The sequence below is a fragment of the Podarcis filfolensis genome, assembly GCF_964270895.1.
Source record: "Podarcis filfolensis genome assembly, chromosome: 9".
Classification (NCBI taxonomy): Eukaryota; Metazoa; Chordata; class Lepidosauria; order Squamata; family Lacertidae; genus Podarcis; species Podarcis filfolensis.
Window position 1 is genome coordinate 74,706,102 of NC_139610.1, and position 15,867 is coordinate 74,721,968.

Below are 15,867 nucleotides of genomic sequence, written 5' to 3' on the forward strand. Positions count from 1 at the left end.
TGTCAATATTTATTCTTGCCATCTCATTTTTGACCACATCCAGCTTACCAAGATTCATGGTTCTTACATTTCATGTTCCTATGCAATATTTTTATTTACAACATTGGACTTTCCCTTCGCTTGCAGGCATATCCACAACGGAGCGACCTTTTGGCTTTGGCCCAGCCACTTCATCAGCTCTGAATCTACTTGTACTTGTCCTCCGCTCTTCCTCAGTAGCATGTTGGACACCTTCCGACCTGAGGGGCTCATCTTCCAGTGTCATAACTTTTATATGCCTATTGTCTTTTTCCATGGGGTTTTCTTGGCAGGGATACTAGAGTGGCTTGCCGGTTCCTGCTCCAGATGGATCGTGTTTCGTCAAAACACTCCACTATGACCTGTCCATCAGGGTGGCCCCACATGGCATAGCTCATAGCTTCTCTGAGTTATTCAAGCCCCTTCGCCACAGCAAGGCACTGATCCATGAAGGGGACAAAGCATAATAGAAAACTGCAAAGCACTCTTTGTATATTTGGCTTTACTGTGTGACTCAGTGGGGAATTGGTTTGTGACCCTCTGATTCCCTGCAGAAAATGAGAACATAGGAGGGGAACATTAGAGATACTTCATGAGCCACTTTTAAAATGAGAATAGAATAGTGGATTGCATGGGTCTTAAAATGTTTTAAAATGTTTGAAAATGGTTTCTTAATATTTGCAGATTGTTATTTCAGATACTCTTTTGCCTTAAACTATTTAAAATCTTTTAGACTTCGGAATACTTGCTGTAGCTCAAAACGTATCAGAGGAATTGCTGTATCTTGCCAACAAAAATGATGAACTGCAAAAAGAAATTGGTAAGCTACCCTATGATGCTGAAGAATTGTAGTGCAGTGGGAACCTGCCCTGAGTCTGCGCCAGCTGAAAGCCCCTCCTCTTGCTGAAAACTCTTAGAGCCAGAGCAGAGAGCTGCGCTCCTTTGCATGGGGCCACCCTAGAGAAACATCAGAGATATTTAGTTCAGCTCTCCTGAACCTTTGAATTGACTTAGCCTCTATGGTTAGGAAAGAAAAAGACTTTTTCATTCTTTGCTATAACAGAGACAATCAAAACAGGTAAGGTAAAAGACCTGTCCTTTATTATTTTCACCCATGAGAGCCCTGCCTCTGCAGAGACAATCAAAAGAGGTCAACTGAAAGAGAGAGATTCATGAGCAGCACTTTGAGGCAACTTCCGCCAACTTGGTCAGAGAGACTGCTGGGCAGTGGGGTGATTCGTGCAACAGCAAAATCTCTCTCCTGTTTCACAAGCCCATCATCAGACAGAAACCCTCAAGCCCACTCACATAGTGAATTGACCCCTTGGCCACTGAACACATAATAGGTAAAGTGATTATAAAATTGTCTATAAAGCTTTAGATGCGAGAGCAAAGAATGGGAATGAACGCACTGTCAGGGAGAGGCAAACGGGGAAAGAGCTAAGGGGAGAAACCAGCACTTATAGAGAGCCGAAAGAGATCATTAGTAGTCTGTCGTCTGACAGCGAAGAGGAGGCAGGGAGGGGGGAGGATGAGCCCACAACTAGTCATTCTGTAAACAGAGGAAATCAGAGGCGTGGTTTCCGCAGACTTGCATGTTGGGCAAGAAAAAGTAAAAAGAAACCAGACGCGGCATCTTTGCCGACAGGGTTGGACATGCTCTGAAGCACTGGAGATGTTTCTTTGAACTTTGTAAATAAATCAAAGAGATTGTAACTGGCAGCAAGCCTGGAGTTTTTATCTATGCCAGCTTGGCAGCACACACGTCTTACAGCATGCCGCGTCCCCAATTTGCTGCTGGAAAGCTGGTGGAATAAGGAATAAGCCTCAGAATGGAGAAGGAGGTCTTGGAGCTGAGAAAGTCAAATGTCGCTCTGGAACAGAGATCGTCTGACTTGCAGGCCCGTCTGGAAGAAGCCAGGGCTGCTCAGAGAGAACCCACAGGTGGGCTATCGGCAGATGGGGGCAAGTCAGTGTGGGTGGAACGGTTCCATGGCAACCCGGAAAGTTACTTGGATTTCAAAACCGAGATGAGATATTTTTTAGAGCTTGAATCGGCCAAGTTTGGGAACGATGCCCAGAAAGTTGCTCACATAATTAGACACCTGGCGGGAGGGGCTAGAAGTTGGATCCGGCCGTTAATAGCCTCAAATAATGAAGCCCTCAGAAATGTCTACAAGTTTTGGCAAGCTATGGACTTTATCTATGCAGATCAAAGTTTAATTGACAAGACGCAGGAGGATCTTTTGGCTTTGAAACAAGGCAGATCCACGGTACGCAGTTACTGGTCAGAATTTGCTATGCTCGTGCAGAAACTGAGTTGGGATTTAGAGGCAGACCCTATACAAGCTTTGTTTAAAAATGGACTTAACCCAGAAATTAAGGACGAGCTTGCAAGGGGCACCCACCCTAAAAATATGGATGAATTAACGAAGGCTGCTCTTGCGGTGGGTTTGAGACAGGAAGCCAGATGGCGGGAAAGGAAGCAAGGCAGAGAGCGGAGTTTCCATGGTGACCGCATTTTTGAGATGCCTGCAGCTGCCTCAGAACGTCAACAAGAGCAGGAGCCCATGGAGATAGGCACAGCCCAGGCGCGGGAGAGTTTGAAAGCCCAACGGTTGGGCGGGAAGGAGAAAAAAGACTGGCAAGCGGCAAAAAGATGTTTTGTGTGTCAGAAAACTGGGGACTTTGCCAAAGTGTGTCCAGAGCATCGTAACTGGCAGGGAATGGTGGGGGCCACCCAACAGGCAGAGGCAGAGGAAGCCCAGCCTTCGGGAAACGAAGAAGCCTGGCTGGTGGTGGACCGGGGCAACAGCCAGTCGGGAGCAACACAGAAAGTCCTTGGCTTGGGCACCCCAAAGCAAGCATAGTGTTGAAGGTGGTCCTAGAACTCCCAAATGGCCAGGCGGTGGAGGAATTGGTGCTAGTTGATTCTGGTGCTTCAGCGTCCTTTTTGAGCAAGGAGTTTGCAGCGCAGCACCAACTGAACCTGAGGCCTTTGGATTTTCCGCTGCAAGTGACCACAATTGATGGAAGAGAACTGCTGGGAGGTGAAGTGATGCATCGAACACCTCCAATGCGAATGCGGGTGGCTACCCACTCCGAGGTCATCGCCTTTCATGTGGCCACACTGGCGGGTCCGCCTATCATATTGGGCATGAGCTGGTTGGCTTTGCATGATCCGGTGGTTTCCTGGCACCAATGGTCCCTGACGTTCGGTTCGACGCACTGCATGGAGAACTGACTGGCTCAAGGGCAACCTCAACAAAGGGAGGGCAGGAGGGCAGCAGCATGCAGAGCGGGGACCACCGAGATCCCGTCGTGTTACAGGGATCTACAGGAGGTGTTCAGCGAGAAAGAGGCTGACGCGTTGCCGCCGCATCGACCATATGATTGTCAGATCAACCTGGTCCCGGGGGCCACGTTGCCGGTGGGAAAGACCTATTCCATGTCGGAGGGAGAGCTCAAGGACCTAAAGGAGTTTGTTGAGAAAAATCTAAGAAGGGGGTTCATCAGGGAATCCAAGGTGGCAGGGGGGAGCCCTGTGTTCTTCATGGACAAGAAATTGACTAAAAAAGGAGGTGTGTACTGGACTTTAGAATCCTGAACAGCCTGACGGAACCGGTGGCTTTCCCAATGCCGAGGATCGACGATGTTCTGGCCCAGGTGCGGAAAGGGAAGATTTTCACCAAACTGGACCTCCGGGGGGCATACAACCTCATCCGAGTGCGAGAGGGGGATGAGTGGAAGACCACCATGTTCACTCCGATGGGGGCGTTTGAGTATCTAGTCATGCCCTTCGGTTTACAGTGCAGAGGTCACTGTTTCCAAGCCTTCATGCACCACGTACTAAGACCTTTGCTGTACAAGAACTGCGTTTGCTTTTTGGACGACTTGCTCGTTTACTCCGAAGACGAGAAACAGCATGTGAAGGACGTACGTCAGGTCATGAGCAAACTTAAGGAGCATGGCTTGAGGGTCAAGCTGGAGAAATGTCAGTTCCACGCAAAGGAAGTCGAATTCCTGGGGTACCGGCTGTCGGACCAGGGTTTGTCCATGGATCCAGAGAAAGTGAAGGCGGTGGTGGAATGGGAGAGCCCCAAGACCAGGAAAGGTGTTCAGCGTTTCCTGGGTTTCAGCAATTTCTACAGGAAATTCATCAAAGATTTCGCAAAACTGACGGTGCCCATAACGGACTGTCTCAGTGTCAAGAAGACGTTTCAGTGGACGCAGGCGGCCCAAGAGGGGTTTGAGAAGCTTAAGAGGGCTTTCGCTTCGGAGGAGCAACTGATCCACGTCGACCCTGCTCAACCATTACTGGTGGAGACAGATGCGTTGGATCGGGCGATAGGGGCGGTGCTGGTGCAGCCAGATCGAAAGGGGGAGTGGCGGTCGTGTGCTTTTTTTTGCGGAAACTGAACAGATCGGAGCAGAACTACACCATCTAAGATAAGGAATTGCTTTCAATCGTCACTGCTTTCAAACAATGGAGGCGCTTCCTGATTGGGGCAAAGCACCAAATTTTGGTGTGCACTGACCACAAAAATTTGGAGTACTGTTGTACGGCACGGGTGTTGTGCCAGAGACAGATAAGATGGGCAGAGTTCTTTGCCAACTTCAACTTTAAGATCCAATATGTGCCGGGAGAGCAGAATGCAAGGGCGGATGCGCTCTCCCGGAAACCCGAGTATATGATGGGGAAGGACCTCCAGTGGCAAGATTGATGTTCCCCAAGAGCAAATGGATGTGTGGGGGGACGTTAGTCAAGGACGACGAACTAATGCAACTGCTCAGAGACGATGACTTTGCCAGACAAAAGATGGGGGAGTTAAGAGAAAAAGGGGGTGCCGAGGGGGGTTTTGAAGTGAAAGGGGGGCTACTGTACCATAAAGGGGCCTTGTATGTTCCAGGAGAAAACCTTCGGGGCAGAATTCTCAAGCAACTCCACAACAGCTGCACGGCAGGGCATTTTGGACAGTATAAGACCATGCTACTGGTCACACGGGAATTTTGGTGGCCAAGGGTGAGAGAGGATGTAAAGGAATATGTGCGAGGGTGCGACACATGCCAGAGGGCCAAAGGGGAAAGGGTGGCACCAGCGGGGTTGCTGGAACCGTTGCCAACACCCGGAAAGCCGTGGGAGGTGGTAGGGGTGGATTTCATCACTGATCTGCCCAGATGTAAGGGTAAGACCGCTATCATGGTGGTGGTGGATCTCCTGACCAAAATGTGCCACTTCGTGCCCTGTTCGCACGCAGTGACGGCAGAATAAACAGCCAAGCTGTTCATAGAGCATGTGTTTAGGTTACATGGGATACCTGCACGGGTGGTTTCAGACCGGGGGGCTCAATTCACCTCGCGATTTTGGCGCAAACTCATGGGGTTGCTCCAGGTGGAAGTGAGTTTCACTACGGCTAGGCACCCCGAGACCAATGGGCAAGCGGAGAGGGTGAAGGCTGTTTTACAACAGTATTTGCGGTGTTATGTAAGTCAAAAACAGAATGATTGGGTGGACAAACTAGCCCTGGCAGAGTTTGGTTACAATAACACGGAGAATGTATCCACTGGGATGACTGCGTTCTTTGCCAATCACGGGCGTCATCCCAGGGCTTTCCCTGGAAGGGGGGAGGAGTCGTGGAGTGTTCCCGCAGCCAAACAGTTTGTGGAGGAGATGGAGGCGATCCGCAGACAGCTGCAGTTGAATTTGGAAAGGGCTAAGGAGTTATACAAGAAGGAAGGCGGCCGGGGGAGGTCATCAGGGTTGGGGACAAGGTGTGGTTGTCCACGCAAGGGTTGCCTTGGAGAGGGGGCTGCAAAAAGCTCAAGCCCAGGAAGGTGGGGCCTTTTGAGGTTATCCAACAAATAAATCCAGTGGCGTTTAAGCTTAGGTTGCCAGAGAGCATGAGAATCCACCCGGTGTTCCACAGGTCACTGCTGTTCCCCTACAGGGAGGGGGGAAGGAGGCAGGGTAGTGGGGAAGGGGAAAGCCCACCACCCGAAATGGAGGAAAGGGAGCAGTGCAACGAGGTAACAGAAATACTGGACTCTCGTTGGAGAGGGGGGGAATTTGGAATACTTGGTGGCGTGGGAAGGGGCCCCGACATCAGAGAATACCTGTGTCCCGGAAGACAGTATCACCGACAAGGGCCTGGTGGAAGGGTTCCACAGTTTTTCCCCTGACAAACCCAAAACCAGGGGTAGGTTCTTTCAACAGGTGTTCGAAACAACAGATGACAAAGAGGAATTCGAAGGTTTCCCAGCAACGGACAAGGAGGAAGAAGAAGATGAAGGCATAGACTGGGGAACACAAGGAATTGGGGGTTGGAGGGGGGTGTTCGAAGAGACGGATGAGGAAGAGGGTAGTTTTGCTGGCTTCTCCCCTACCACCCCAGAGGAAAGAGATATGGGTACAGTCGGGTCTCCTGAGCGGGAGGGGGCCTTTGAGGAGGGGGTGGATGTCAGGGAGAGGCAAACGGGGAATGAGCTAATGGGAGAGACCAGCACTTATAGAGAGCCGAAAGAGATTATTAGTAGTCTGTCGTCTGACAGCGAAGAGGAGGCAGGGAGGGGGGAGGATGAGCCCGGAACTAGTCATTCTGTAAACAGAGGAAATCAGAGGCGTGGTTTCCGCAGACTTGCATATTGGGCAAGAAAAAGGAAAAAGAAACCAGACACGGCATCTTTGCCGACAGGGTCGGACATGCTCTGAGATTGTAACTGGCAGCGAGCCTGGAGTTTTTATCTATGCTGGCTTGGCAGCATACACCTCTTACACGCATATTACGTCAATTGTACATAAAAAGCAAGCTAAAGATGTTCAGCACCAAAGCACACATTTTGTGAGAGTCGTATAATGCCATTTCCCTCTTTCTCTTTGACCTTTGGAAATATGATTGCTTTTAAAGACATTGTTCCAAAACCAGGTCTAAATCCTGATTGACAAGGATCTAGAAAATCAGTTTTCTCCAAGAGCACCTTGATCTGGTCCATAACCACCCACTCAAGAACCTTGCACAGGAAGGGGAGATTAGCAACCGGCAGGCAGTTACTTAGATTTTCTGAGCACAGAGAAGATTTCTTAAGGAGTGGTTTTACCACTCCTGCCTTCAAGCAGGTTGGGACCAGCCCCTCTTATAAAGAGGCATTAATAACCTTTCTAGTCCAGCCAGCTGTCCCTTCCCTACTAGTTTGTATCAGCCACAAGGGGCAGGGTCCAGTGTGCAAGTGGTTGTCCTGACCGATCCAAGGACCTTGTCCACATTCTTGAAGCTTGTCTCATCAGCCCTGTTCAGGGAAGTTTTAAATGGTTGGTGTTCAATTGTGTTTTAATTTTTTGGAAGTAGCCCAGAGTGGTTGGGGGAAACCCAGTCAGATGGGCAGCATGTTGTTGTTGTTGTTGTTGTTGTTGTTGTTGTTGTTGTTGTTGTTGTTATACGGTTGTTCCAGAGATCAGCCAAAGCTCAGCAGGAGCACCTGTCAGATCAGCTGGAAAATCCCCCAGAGCCATTTGGAAGCCCACTGGATTTGGAAGCCCACTGGATCCATCCTGTCAGCTCAAGCAGGGAGACTGCTTAGCAGCAAACCAGGTGGTAAACCAGCAGAATCCCTCATCTGTCCCAGTTGCCCAATGCCAGCAACACACACACTAGATTCCTGCCCCCTCTGCAACTGAACAGAGAGCTTGTAGAGAGAAAGAGAATTTTGATAAACACAACTACTCCCCCTTCCCAACCTTCAAGTCTGCCCTGATGCTGCCCTAAGTATCCAGGTGGAAACAAAAAAAAAATTTTTTTTCCTTCCAGTAGCACCTTAAAGACCAACTAAGTTAGTTCTTGGTATGAGCTTTCGTGTGCATGCACACTTCTTCAGATACACTGAAACAGAAGTTGCCAGATCCTTCTATATAGTGAGAAGGTGGGGAGGGGTATTACTCAGAAGGGTGGTGGGAATGGATGATTGGCAGATAGCTGTGATGAGCCTGTTGACGACTCTTAACGACTGCAATAGGTCTTACAGGAAAAAGCAAGGGGTGAGAAGGTGAAAAATGGCTTTGTCATGTATAATGAGATAAGAATCCAATGTCTTTGTTCAGACCAGGTCTCTCCATGGTTTTAAGTTTGGTAATGAGTTGCAATTCAGCAGCTTCTCTTTCCAGTCTATTTCTGAAATTCCTTTGTAGTAATACAGCTACTTTGAGATCTTGTATAGAATGTCCTGGGAGATTGAAGTGTTCTCCTACTGGTGTTCTCCTACGATGAGCAATTAAATAGTCCCGAGATGGTATGTGTATGGTATTATTGTGTGTATTACCCACAATAATCCTACAACCAGACGTAACACGGACACTGGCACCAGAGCCTGCAATAAACCCAGATGCCAACTTTGCTGCCACATACACCCGGACAACACCATCACTGGCCCCAACAACATCACACATACCATCTCGGGACTATTTAATTGCTCATCGTCTAACATTGTATATGCCATCAAATGCCAACAGTGTCCTTCAGCTCTCTATATTGGACAAACAGGCCAAACCTTACGCCAAAGAATAAACGGACATAAATCGGACATCAAGAATCACAAGACAGAGAAACCAGTAGGAGAACACTTCAATCTCCCAGGACATTCTATACAAGATCTCAAAGTAGTTGTATTACTACAAAGGAATTTCAGAAATAGACTGGAAAGAGAAGCTGCTGAATTGCAACTCATTACCAAACTTAAAACCATGGAGAGACCTGGTCTGAACAAAGACATTGGATTCTTATCTCATTATACATGACAAAGCCATTTTTCACCTTCTCACCACTTGCTTTTTCCTGTAAGACCTATTGCAGTCGTTAAGAGTCGTCAACAGGCTCATCACAGCTATCTGCCAATCATCCATTCCCACCACCCTTCTGAGTAATACCCCTCCCCACCTTCTCACTATATAGAAGGATCTGGCAACTTCTGTTTCAGTGTATCTGAAGAAGTGTGCATGCACACGAAAGCTCATACCAAGAACTAACTTAGTTGGTCTTTAAGGTGCTACTGGAAGGAATTTTTTTTTTGTTTTGTTTTGACTATGGCAGACCAACACGGCTACCTATCTGTAACAGGTGGAAACAAGTAGGTGAGGTTCTTCTGTGCTCCCTGTTCCAGCTATTCCCACCCAGGTATTTACTGCAGCATCAACATGGGTTGAATAGTTAATGTTGTTCTTGTTTTAAGATTTCTGAGCTTCCTAGATGAATATATGTTATCATGTGGTGAGAGAAATGAAGTTAACAAAAACAATTGAAATCTGCACAGACATATAAGGTGGTTCCCATTAAATTCCCTATCTTGTTTTCTTTTTCTCTTCTTCCTCCATATCTGGCTTGACTCAAAGACCTCCTTATTGGAAACTTGAATGACGGTTGGATTATATATCAAAGGACTTTCTATTTCTTTTCTTATGACCAAGATTCATGGGCGAATTCCCAAAAAAAATGTGAGAATGAAGGCGCCAAGCTCCTTTCTATGGAAACATTTCAAGAACAGGTGAGCATCAAAGCTAAGTATAGGAAATGTAGATGATCTTCTTGAGCCAAAGGGCTCCTATCATCACTATCCATTTAGGAAGGTTACATGTACCTGTACGAAGCCAAGACAGCAATTCCATCAGTCAAGCCAAGGGGTGGGAGGGGCAGGGAGAGCTGCTACCATCTGGGACTCAGTAAGGTTTCTTGGAGCTGCTGAGCTCTAATAGAATGAAGCTGGCAGTCAGGATAGAGATCTTCAAGGAGGAGGAAGAGTAGATACTTCAGAGGCATCTATCGCTTGGATTCTGTGTAAATTCTTCCTCTGTTCTTTGCGATGTATTCAGTTGTTGGGGGGGGGGGAAGGCTACCCTCACCATGCTAACCTTCTGGCAGGAGAGTATCATGGAGATGACTCCAGAGGAGCTTGCAAGGTATATCCTTTTCCCAGCCCTTTAGCCCTGGCACAGGGGCTACTGGGGTGCTGCAGGGCACAGACATGGGTGAGATCTCATCATCATGCCATCAAGCATACCACAACCAGACTGATTCCAGTGTCTCTGGAACCAACCATCAAACATGGATGCAGAAATTGGATGCAGAAACTGTCCTGCTAGGTGGTTCCAAGACCAACTCTGTGTCATGACTGAAACACATATGTAGCCAGTCTCGGTGAGGGCAGGTGAAGTTCCCCTTCACTACAATATTTCCTCTTTGGGATTCTTCCTTGATTCCGTCACCATTACCTTTGTCATTCATCATCATCATCATCACCATCAGCATCATAATTTTGATCAGGGGGACAATAACACATCCACTGTACGAAAATATTATTGGTGATGGGAATACAATGTATAGTTTTGATCACTGCTTTTAAAATGTGTTTGCTTTATGCCTCTTGAATTTCTGTAAAGGGCTATATAGTCTCCCAGAGAAAGGGACATTGTCTTAAAAGATTTTATTTGTTCTTTCTCAACACCCCTACCCTAGTATTTTATAAACAGGCAAGTACAAAAGCGTAACAAGTTTTTTTGGTTTGGAGTCTTTAAAGACAAGGCAAAGAAATGGAGATGGCTGGCAGGAATAGAGGCTTTAGTCACGTAAGTTTCTGCAGAAACATTTGTTAATGGCATGCATTCCAAAAAGTTGCAGATTCTGTTTACATAACTGATCTTTTCCCTTTCCAAATATATTTTGCCACGCAATTTTCTCTACTACCAAAGACCTACATATGTACTCCTCCACATCACTGCCCAGATGAGCGGCTGCTGCTTCTCACTAGGTTGGAGAGGCAGGAAGGCTACTCTTCCTGCTTCTCTAACCTAATGAATGTGGTGATTCGAAAGAGGCTGAAGGCAGGCTTTTAAATGGTTTGTGCTCCTTAGTTCAGCTTCAAAAGGACTTGTGGGAACCTAAAGCTGAGCAACACTGCCAGCTGGCAGTTTAAGATAGTTCATGGTTCCCTTTAAGTATCTAACAACTCTTTTCAGCTTGTGTGGATGGATGTACAAGGTCAGAGTAAGATCTCACTCATCCACAGCTTGGTAGTAGAACAGAGAACTGGACTGGCATTTATTACCAAGACTGCATTAACAGAGGGCTGCTTTCAATTTTGCAAGGTCTCCTGGAACAAAATCCAATGACATTCATCTCTATTGATGCACCCAATACCAACCACGAATCCTTTTTGGCAGAGGTATTGAGTAAACTTTACAAACTGGCCGTGGGGTTGTATAATACTAGCTGGGAAATTAAACCCTGTATGCCAGCGGTTCCCAGTTAGCTAAGTACTGCAGACCCCTTGTTTTTCAAAAGCCACACCATGGGCCACCCTACCTTTGAACATTTTGATATCTCCGTGGCAGTTTTTGTCATGTGAATGACACCATGGAGCCCCTGGGTGGGTGGTCCATGGACCACCAATTGGGAGCCACTACTGTATGTGATCTTAGACTTGATCAAAGGACAGATCTCACCCAAACATCTCATGGGAGTAAAAAAACAACAACCACCTACTACACCATTACTAGTAATATCAATTTAATAGATTCACAGAGAGCTAAAAACGAGGGAGTTATAGAATACATTTATCACAGAATTTTAGTGCTGTGTAGTGGGACTTGATTCAGTACACAATGGACACTGGAGAATGCAAGTGACAATAAGAGTGAGGCTAGGGTGACATGTTTGTCAACTATGGATAATTGATTAAAGTAAACTTAGAATCATCATGTTAGATTTAGATAAGATATATATGTGAGAGATATCATATCATTTCAATCAACCCTATAGTGACTTTGTGGTTATGGATTATATTTTGTAATTCATTTGAGGACATAGCTATTTTTGTTTCTGTAGAGTGTCATTGCTCTCCTCATGCATGGGGTGGGTGATGGATGTGAGAGAAGGTGAATGAAGGTGGATGCAAATCTAACAAGGTTTTAATATGCTCAGAACAATCATTACTGTGCTAACTCTGCTATGAGAAAGGATCTCTCTTCCAAAACTCTTTCTCCAACACCCACAAGAGTCCAAAGCAGATCTGAGGAGGATGTGGGTGCATATGGAAAGGAGAGAGGGCCAGTTCTGCTGCAGAAATGGAAATTCTGGCAATAGCAGAAGTACTGCTTTGGATACTTCCCAAACGAAATTGACTGAAAGTTCTTGTGTGTACCAAAGAGCCTCCAAAGATGACACCTTCACTTTTTTCTAGTTTCCTATGAGAAATCACTTCATGTTTAAAAGAAAAGAGACAATCTTGACCCACAGTTGTTGTTGTTGTTTTCCTTACATGGTTAGAATTCTAAAATCTGGGGAGAAAAATCCATCCCAATTGTGGGTGGATGTTAAGAGAGAATGAGGTGGACATCTTTTTAATGGTAGAAGGCACAGAGAGTGCATGAGGAAGTAGACATCCAATCTTGATTGCTCAGTGCTGCTCTTTTCTTTTCAGGTACTGGAAAACAGGTGAGCCTAAACACCCACACCAAAACCACTGTGCCGCAATAGGCCTTGATTGCGGTTTGGATTGCTGGATGGCATTAAAATGTGAGCAACGCATTGGGTACATTTGTAAGAAGGTGCCTGATGATGCTTGGCTCTAAGAAGACACTTTCAAGATGAACGAAACTGGATCTCATGATCACTACACAAAAACAAAACCAAGAGATCACCCCACCCTGCTGTTTTAATGCCCAATCCACACTCTGCCATCTAGATTATGGGACTCTTTGGCATCAGCCCTCAAAAACACCTTGAAAAGACCTTATTCTGCAAGCTCAAATGTAGATGGCTACAAAAATAGAGAATGGAAGTGTCCAGTCATAGCCTCTTTTCTGTTTAATGTATTTATTTGTAATGCATACCAATATTTGTTTCCTTTCCTCTCTGTGTTTGATGCCCCATTGCCCCTTCTGATCTCCATCGCCACTACCTTACAAGGCACATAAGGACAACTATGCACGCTAGGCAATGAGAATGGGAGCCACCCAGCGCCTGATGTCCCCTTCTAGCAGACTTGCGTGGCGAGTTCCCGCCCCCCCAGTGGAAATAAAGACACATGACACAATTATTAAGGTTCATGGTCTAAATAAGGCCACAACTTTATTGGTTACAGGTGATGAATGGTATTGGCTTAGGCATTGGTCCTATCTGACTATATCTGGCTTCAGCCCGTCCGCTTGAAGTCCGGGAAGGGTTAACCACCGCTAGGGGGAGTCCTGCTGATGCACATCAACTGGGAACTCCCCCGGGGTCACTGCTCGGGGGTGTGCCTTAGGCCCTGACCTCCATAGTCTTCGGACAGGGCCACGCCCCCCAGGATCCTTTATTGGACTACCCTTCAATATGTGGGGCAGGTGATGGCGCTTCCTCCCCCCTTCCATCTACAAAACAATACCCATACCAATGCCTAACCGCCACTCGAGCAGAAGCTCGCGGCCAGTACCCTCAGACCTGCAACCAATCCCTAATCCCAGAAGTTATATCAGCCAACCAAACATCATTTCCCGCATGGGAAAGATGGACGCCATCCTCTTGGTAGAGGGCCACTTTGCTGAACTGGATATTGGGGTGGTCAATGACCTGATCAAACCTCTATCGGGAGAAGCTGGCAACTCTCCCAGGCACCCGGCTTGATCTCCGGTGACCTCCCTGGCTGAATTCCCCAGCAAACACAGGCTAGGTCTCTATAGGCGACCCTCCCCAGCGTGGGAAGAGCACACCCACTCTTTCCTGCCCCCCCGGCAGGGACAAGAGATAGTCAGAAACGTCTATTTACATGGTTCTATTTCTGACTCTTCAGCATTACAGAAAACATGTCTAATCCCCTCAATCATACGAATATACCCCTTAAATGCTTCGGTCTTCCATTGTCCCAAGTCCTTTATCTGCTGCCTGGGATTCCCCCAATTGCGCAGGGCTCCAGCCCTGTGCACGTGGTGGGGCCGTCAGGCCTGCAATCCCACCTCCTCTGCAGGGTGGAAGTGGCTTAATCACAAATACAATTTTGGGTTTATCACTGGGAAATTCCAGTGCCCTTACTCTCATATAGAGCTAACATTGGGCAACAAACACAGTGAACTGTTTTGATTTCTTCAGAACTTGGCAGGGGGCATGACTGGGGTCCACACCAGTGTGGGCACAGCACTGGCAGCATATGCTGCTCCTTTCATGGCATTCATGGTAGCAGGGGTGCCAACTTGAATAAAATATTGGGGGTGGAGCAGGTAAGCTCCCCCCTGCATAATCGATCACAAGACAGTGCACACACATCATTTGAATGGCAATGGCGGCCCCCTAAAATATTTAATTGGGGCCTCTACCTCTTGAAGTTGGCTCCAATGCACAGTGGCCATCAACTGAGTTAAGTAACCAATTAGACTCTGCTGTCCTGAATCATACCTTTACAAGGTGTGAATAATAGCTTGGTCTGTGTTGAGGACTAGCACCCCAGGAGTCTAGCCGGGGACCTCTCCTGCCACATCTTGCATGATTGATGGCTGGAAGTGGTTGTGGTTGCTTCAATCTGTCCTGTATACCAGTGGCGTAGCGTGGGTTGTCAGCACCCGGGGCAAGGCAAGTAATTTGCACCCCCTAACCCGTGGATTTGCGCCCCCTAACCAGTGGATTTGCGCCCCCTAACCCAACCCCAGATGTTGCGCCCCCTAACCCTAACCCCAGATGTTGCGGCCGGTGCGGCCGGCCCCCCCTGCACCCCCCACGCTACGCCACTGCTGTATACCCAGCCAAGGAGAAGTGATATTTTAATTCTTTATTGTCGGGGAATGAACTGAACAGGAAGACTCGGAAGTGTCCACTCAGTGTGTTCTGCTCCTCTCAGAAAAGGAGGGAGAGTGGGAAGGTTCACCACCTTGTCTCCAGCAGTTTCAAGAGGAGAAGAAGACAGAGCAGAATTATAGCTGAAGGTAGTGGTGGAGGAGGGGGGAGTGAGAGAGCAGACTGCAGAGATCTCCCTGGTAAGTTTGGAGATCCTCCTTCTCCAAGGGCTCATCACTCACTCTGCATTCATGAACAGAGAATGCAGAGGAGTGTGATTCCCAGGATTTTCTGTAGGTACTCAGGATGTTGTTGGAAATGGAAGAGGTGATCTTCAGAGTAGGCAACATCTCCTTTGCGTGGAGACCTGGATTCTTTGTATTGCAACCAAATGACTGAATAAAATAAATAAATAAATAAATAAATAATAAACAAACAAACAAACAAACAAACAAACTTGCTTGTTCTTCTTGTCTTTGATGCTACCAGGAGAGGAGAAGGTTCTCCACTCATGACATTTATTGACAAAAAGATATCATCTTGGTGGTATGTATGATACTTGTTTCTTATGCCTCTTAGGTGAGGGTAGAGACTTCATCAGGCAAGGCCTCTGTCAGGGAACTGCCATCGGAGGTAGAGGCGGAGGGAAGGCTCCAGAGGGATGCCAGAGAGGGTCCCAGCAGGGAGAGAGGCAGCCCATCTGCTGGGGAAGGAAATCAGCGTAACACCAGTAGAGAAGGGGGGCAGATGGGGGAATCAGAGAGGAGGCTCCAGGACTCTTCACCGGAGACCAGCGGGGAGAGCACGGGTACGCCGCTGCCCACGCCCACCCTGTGCAGAAGACTTCCGCGCAGGGAGAGTAGGAGGAGACTTGGCGTCAAAGAACTTCTTTGCTGGAAGAGGTTCAAGAAACGCCCACTGACGGATTCTGCCAGTGACTGAGACAGTCACAAAGTGAAGTGCTGTCCAGACAGAAAGGGTTCAACCAGGCAACCTAGCCAGGAGTGGCGGCAACTTACGCATGAGCAACCCCTAGAACCATTACAGCAATCCGTCAGTCACCGAC

At 47.5% G+C, this 15,867-nt stretch overlaps 1 protein-coding gene across 4 annotated transcripts in view; it reads left to right on the forward strand.

Moving 5' to 3' along the window:
• LOC310742314 (uncharacterized protein) overlaps positions 1 to 15,867 on the forward strand; it is a 54,920-nt gene that overhangs the window by 18,055 nt on the left and 20,998 nt on the right. The window contains exons 6-9 of one of the 4 annotated variants that reach the window (XM_083571607.1): positions 752 to 838; positions 9,395 to 9,546; positions 10,515 to 10,624; positions 12,478 to 12,850. The exons of the other annotated variants lie outside the window; for them this stretch is intronic. Of the exons in view, the coding sequence (XP_083427733.1) occupies positions 752 to 838; positions 9,395 to 9,546; positions 10,515 to 10,624; positions 12,478 to 12,628 (500 nt within the window). The 3' untranslated portion in view covers positions 12,629 to 12,850. Of the gene's footprint in view, positions 1 to 751; positions 839 to 9,394; positions 9,547 to 10,514; positions 10,625 to 12,477; positions 12,851 to 15,867 lie in introns of those variants that run through there. 4 annotated transcript variants of the gene reach the window in all.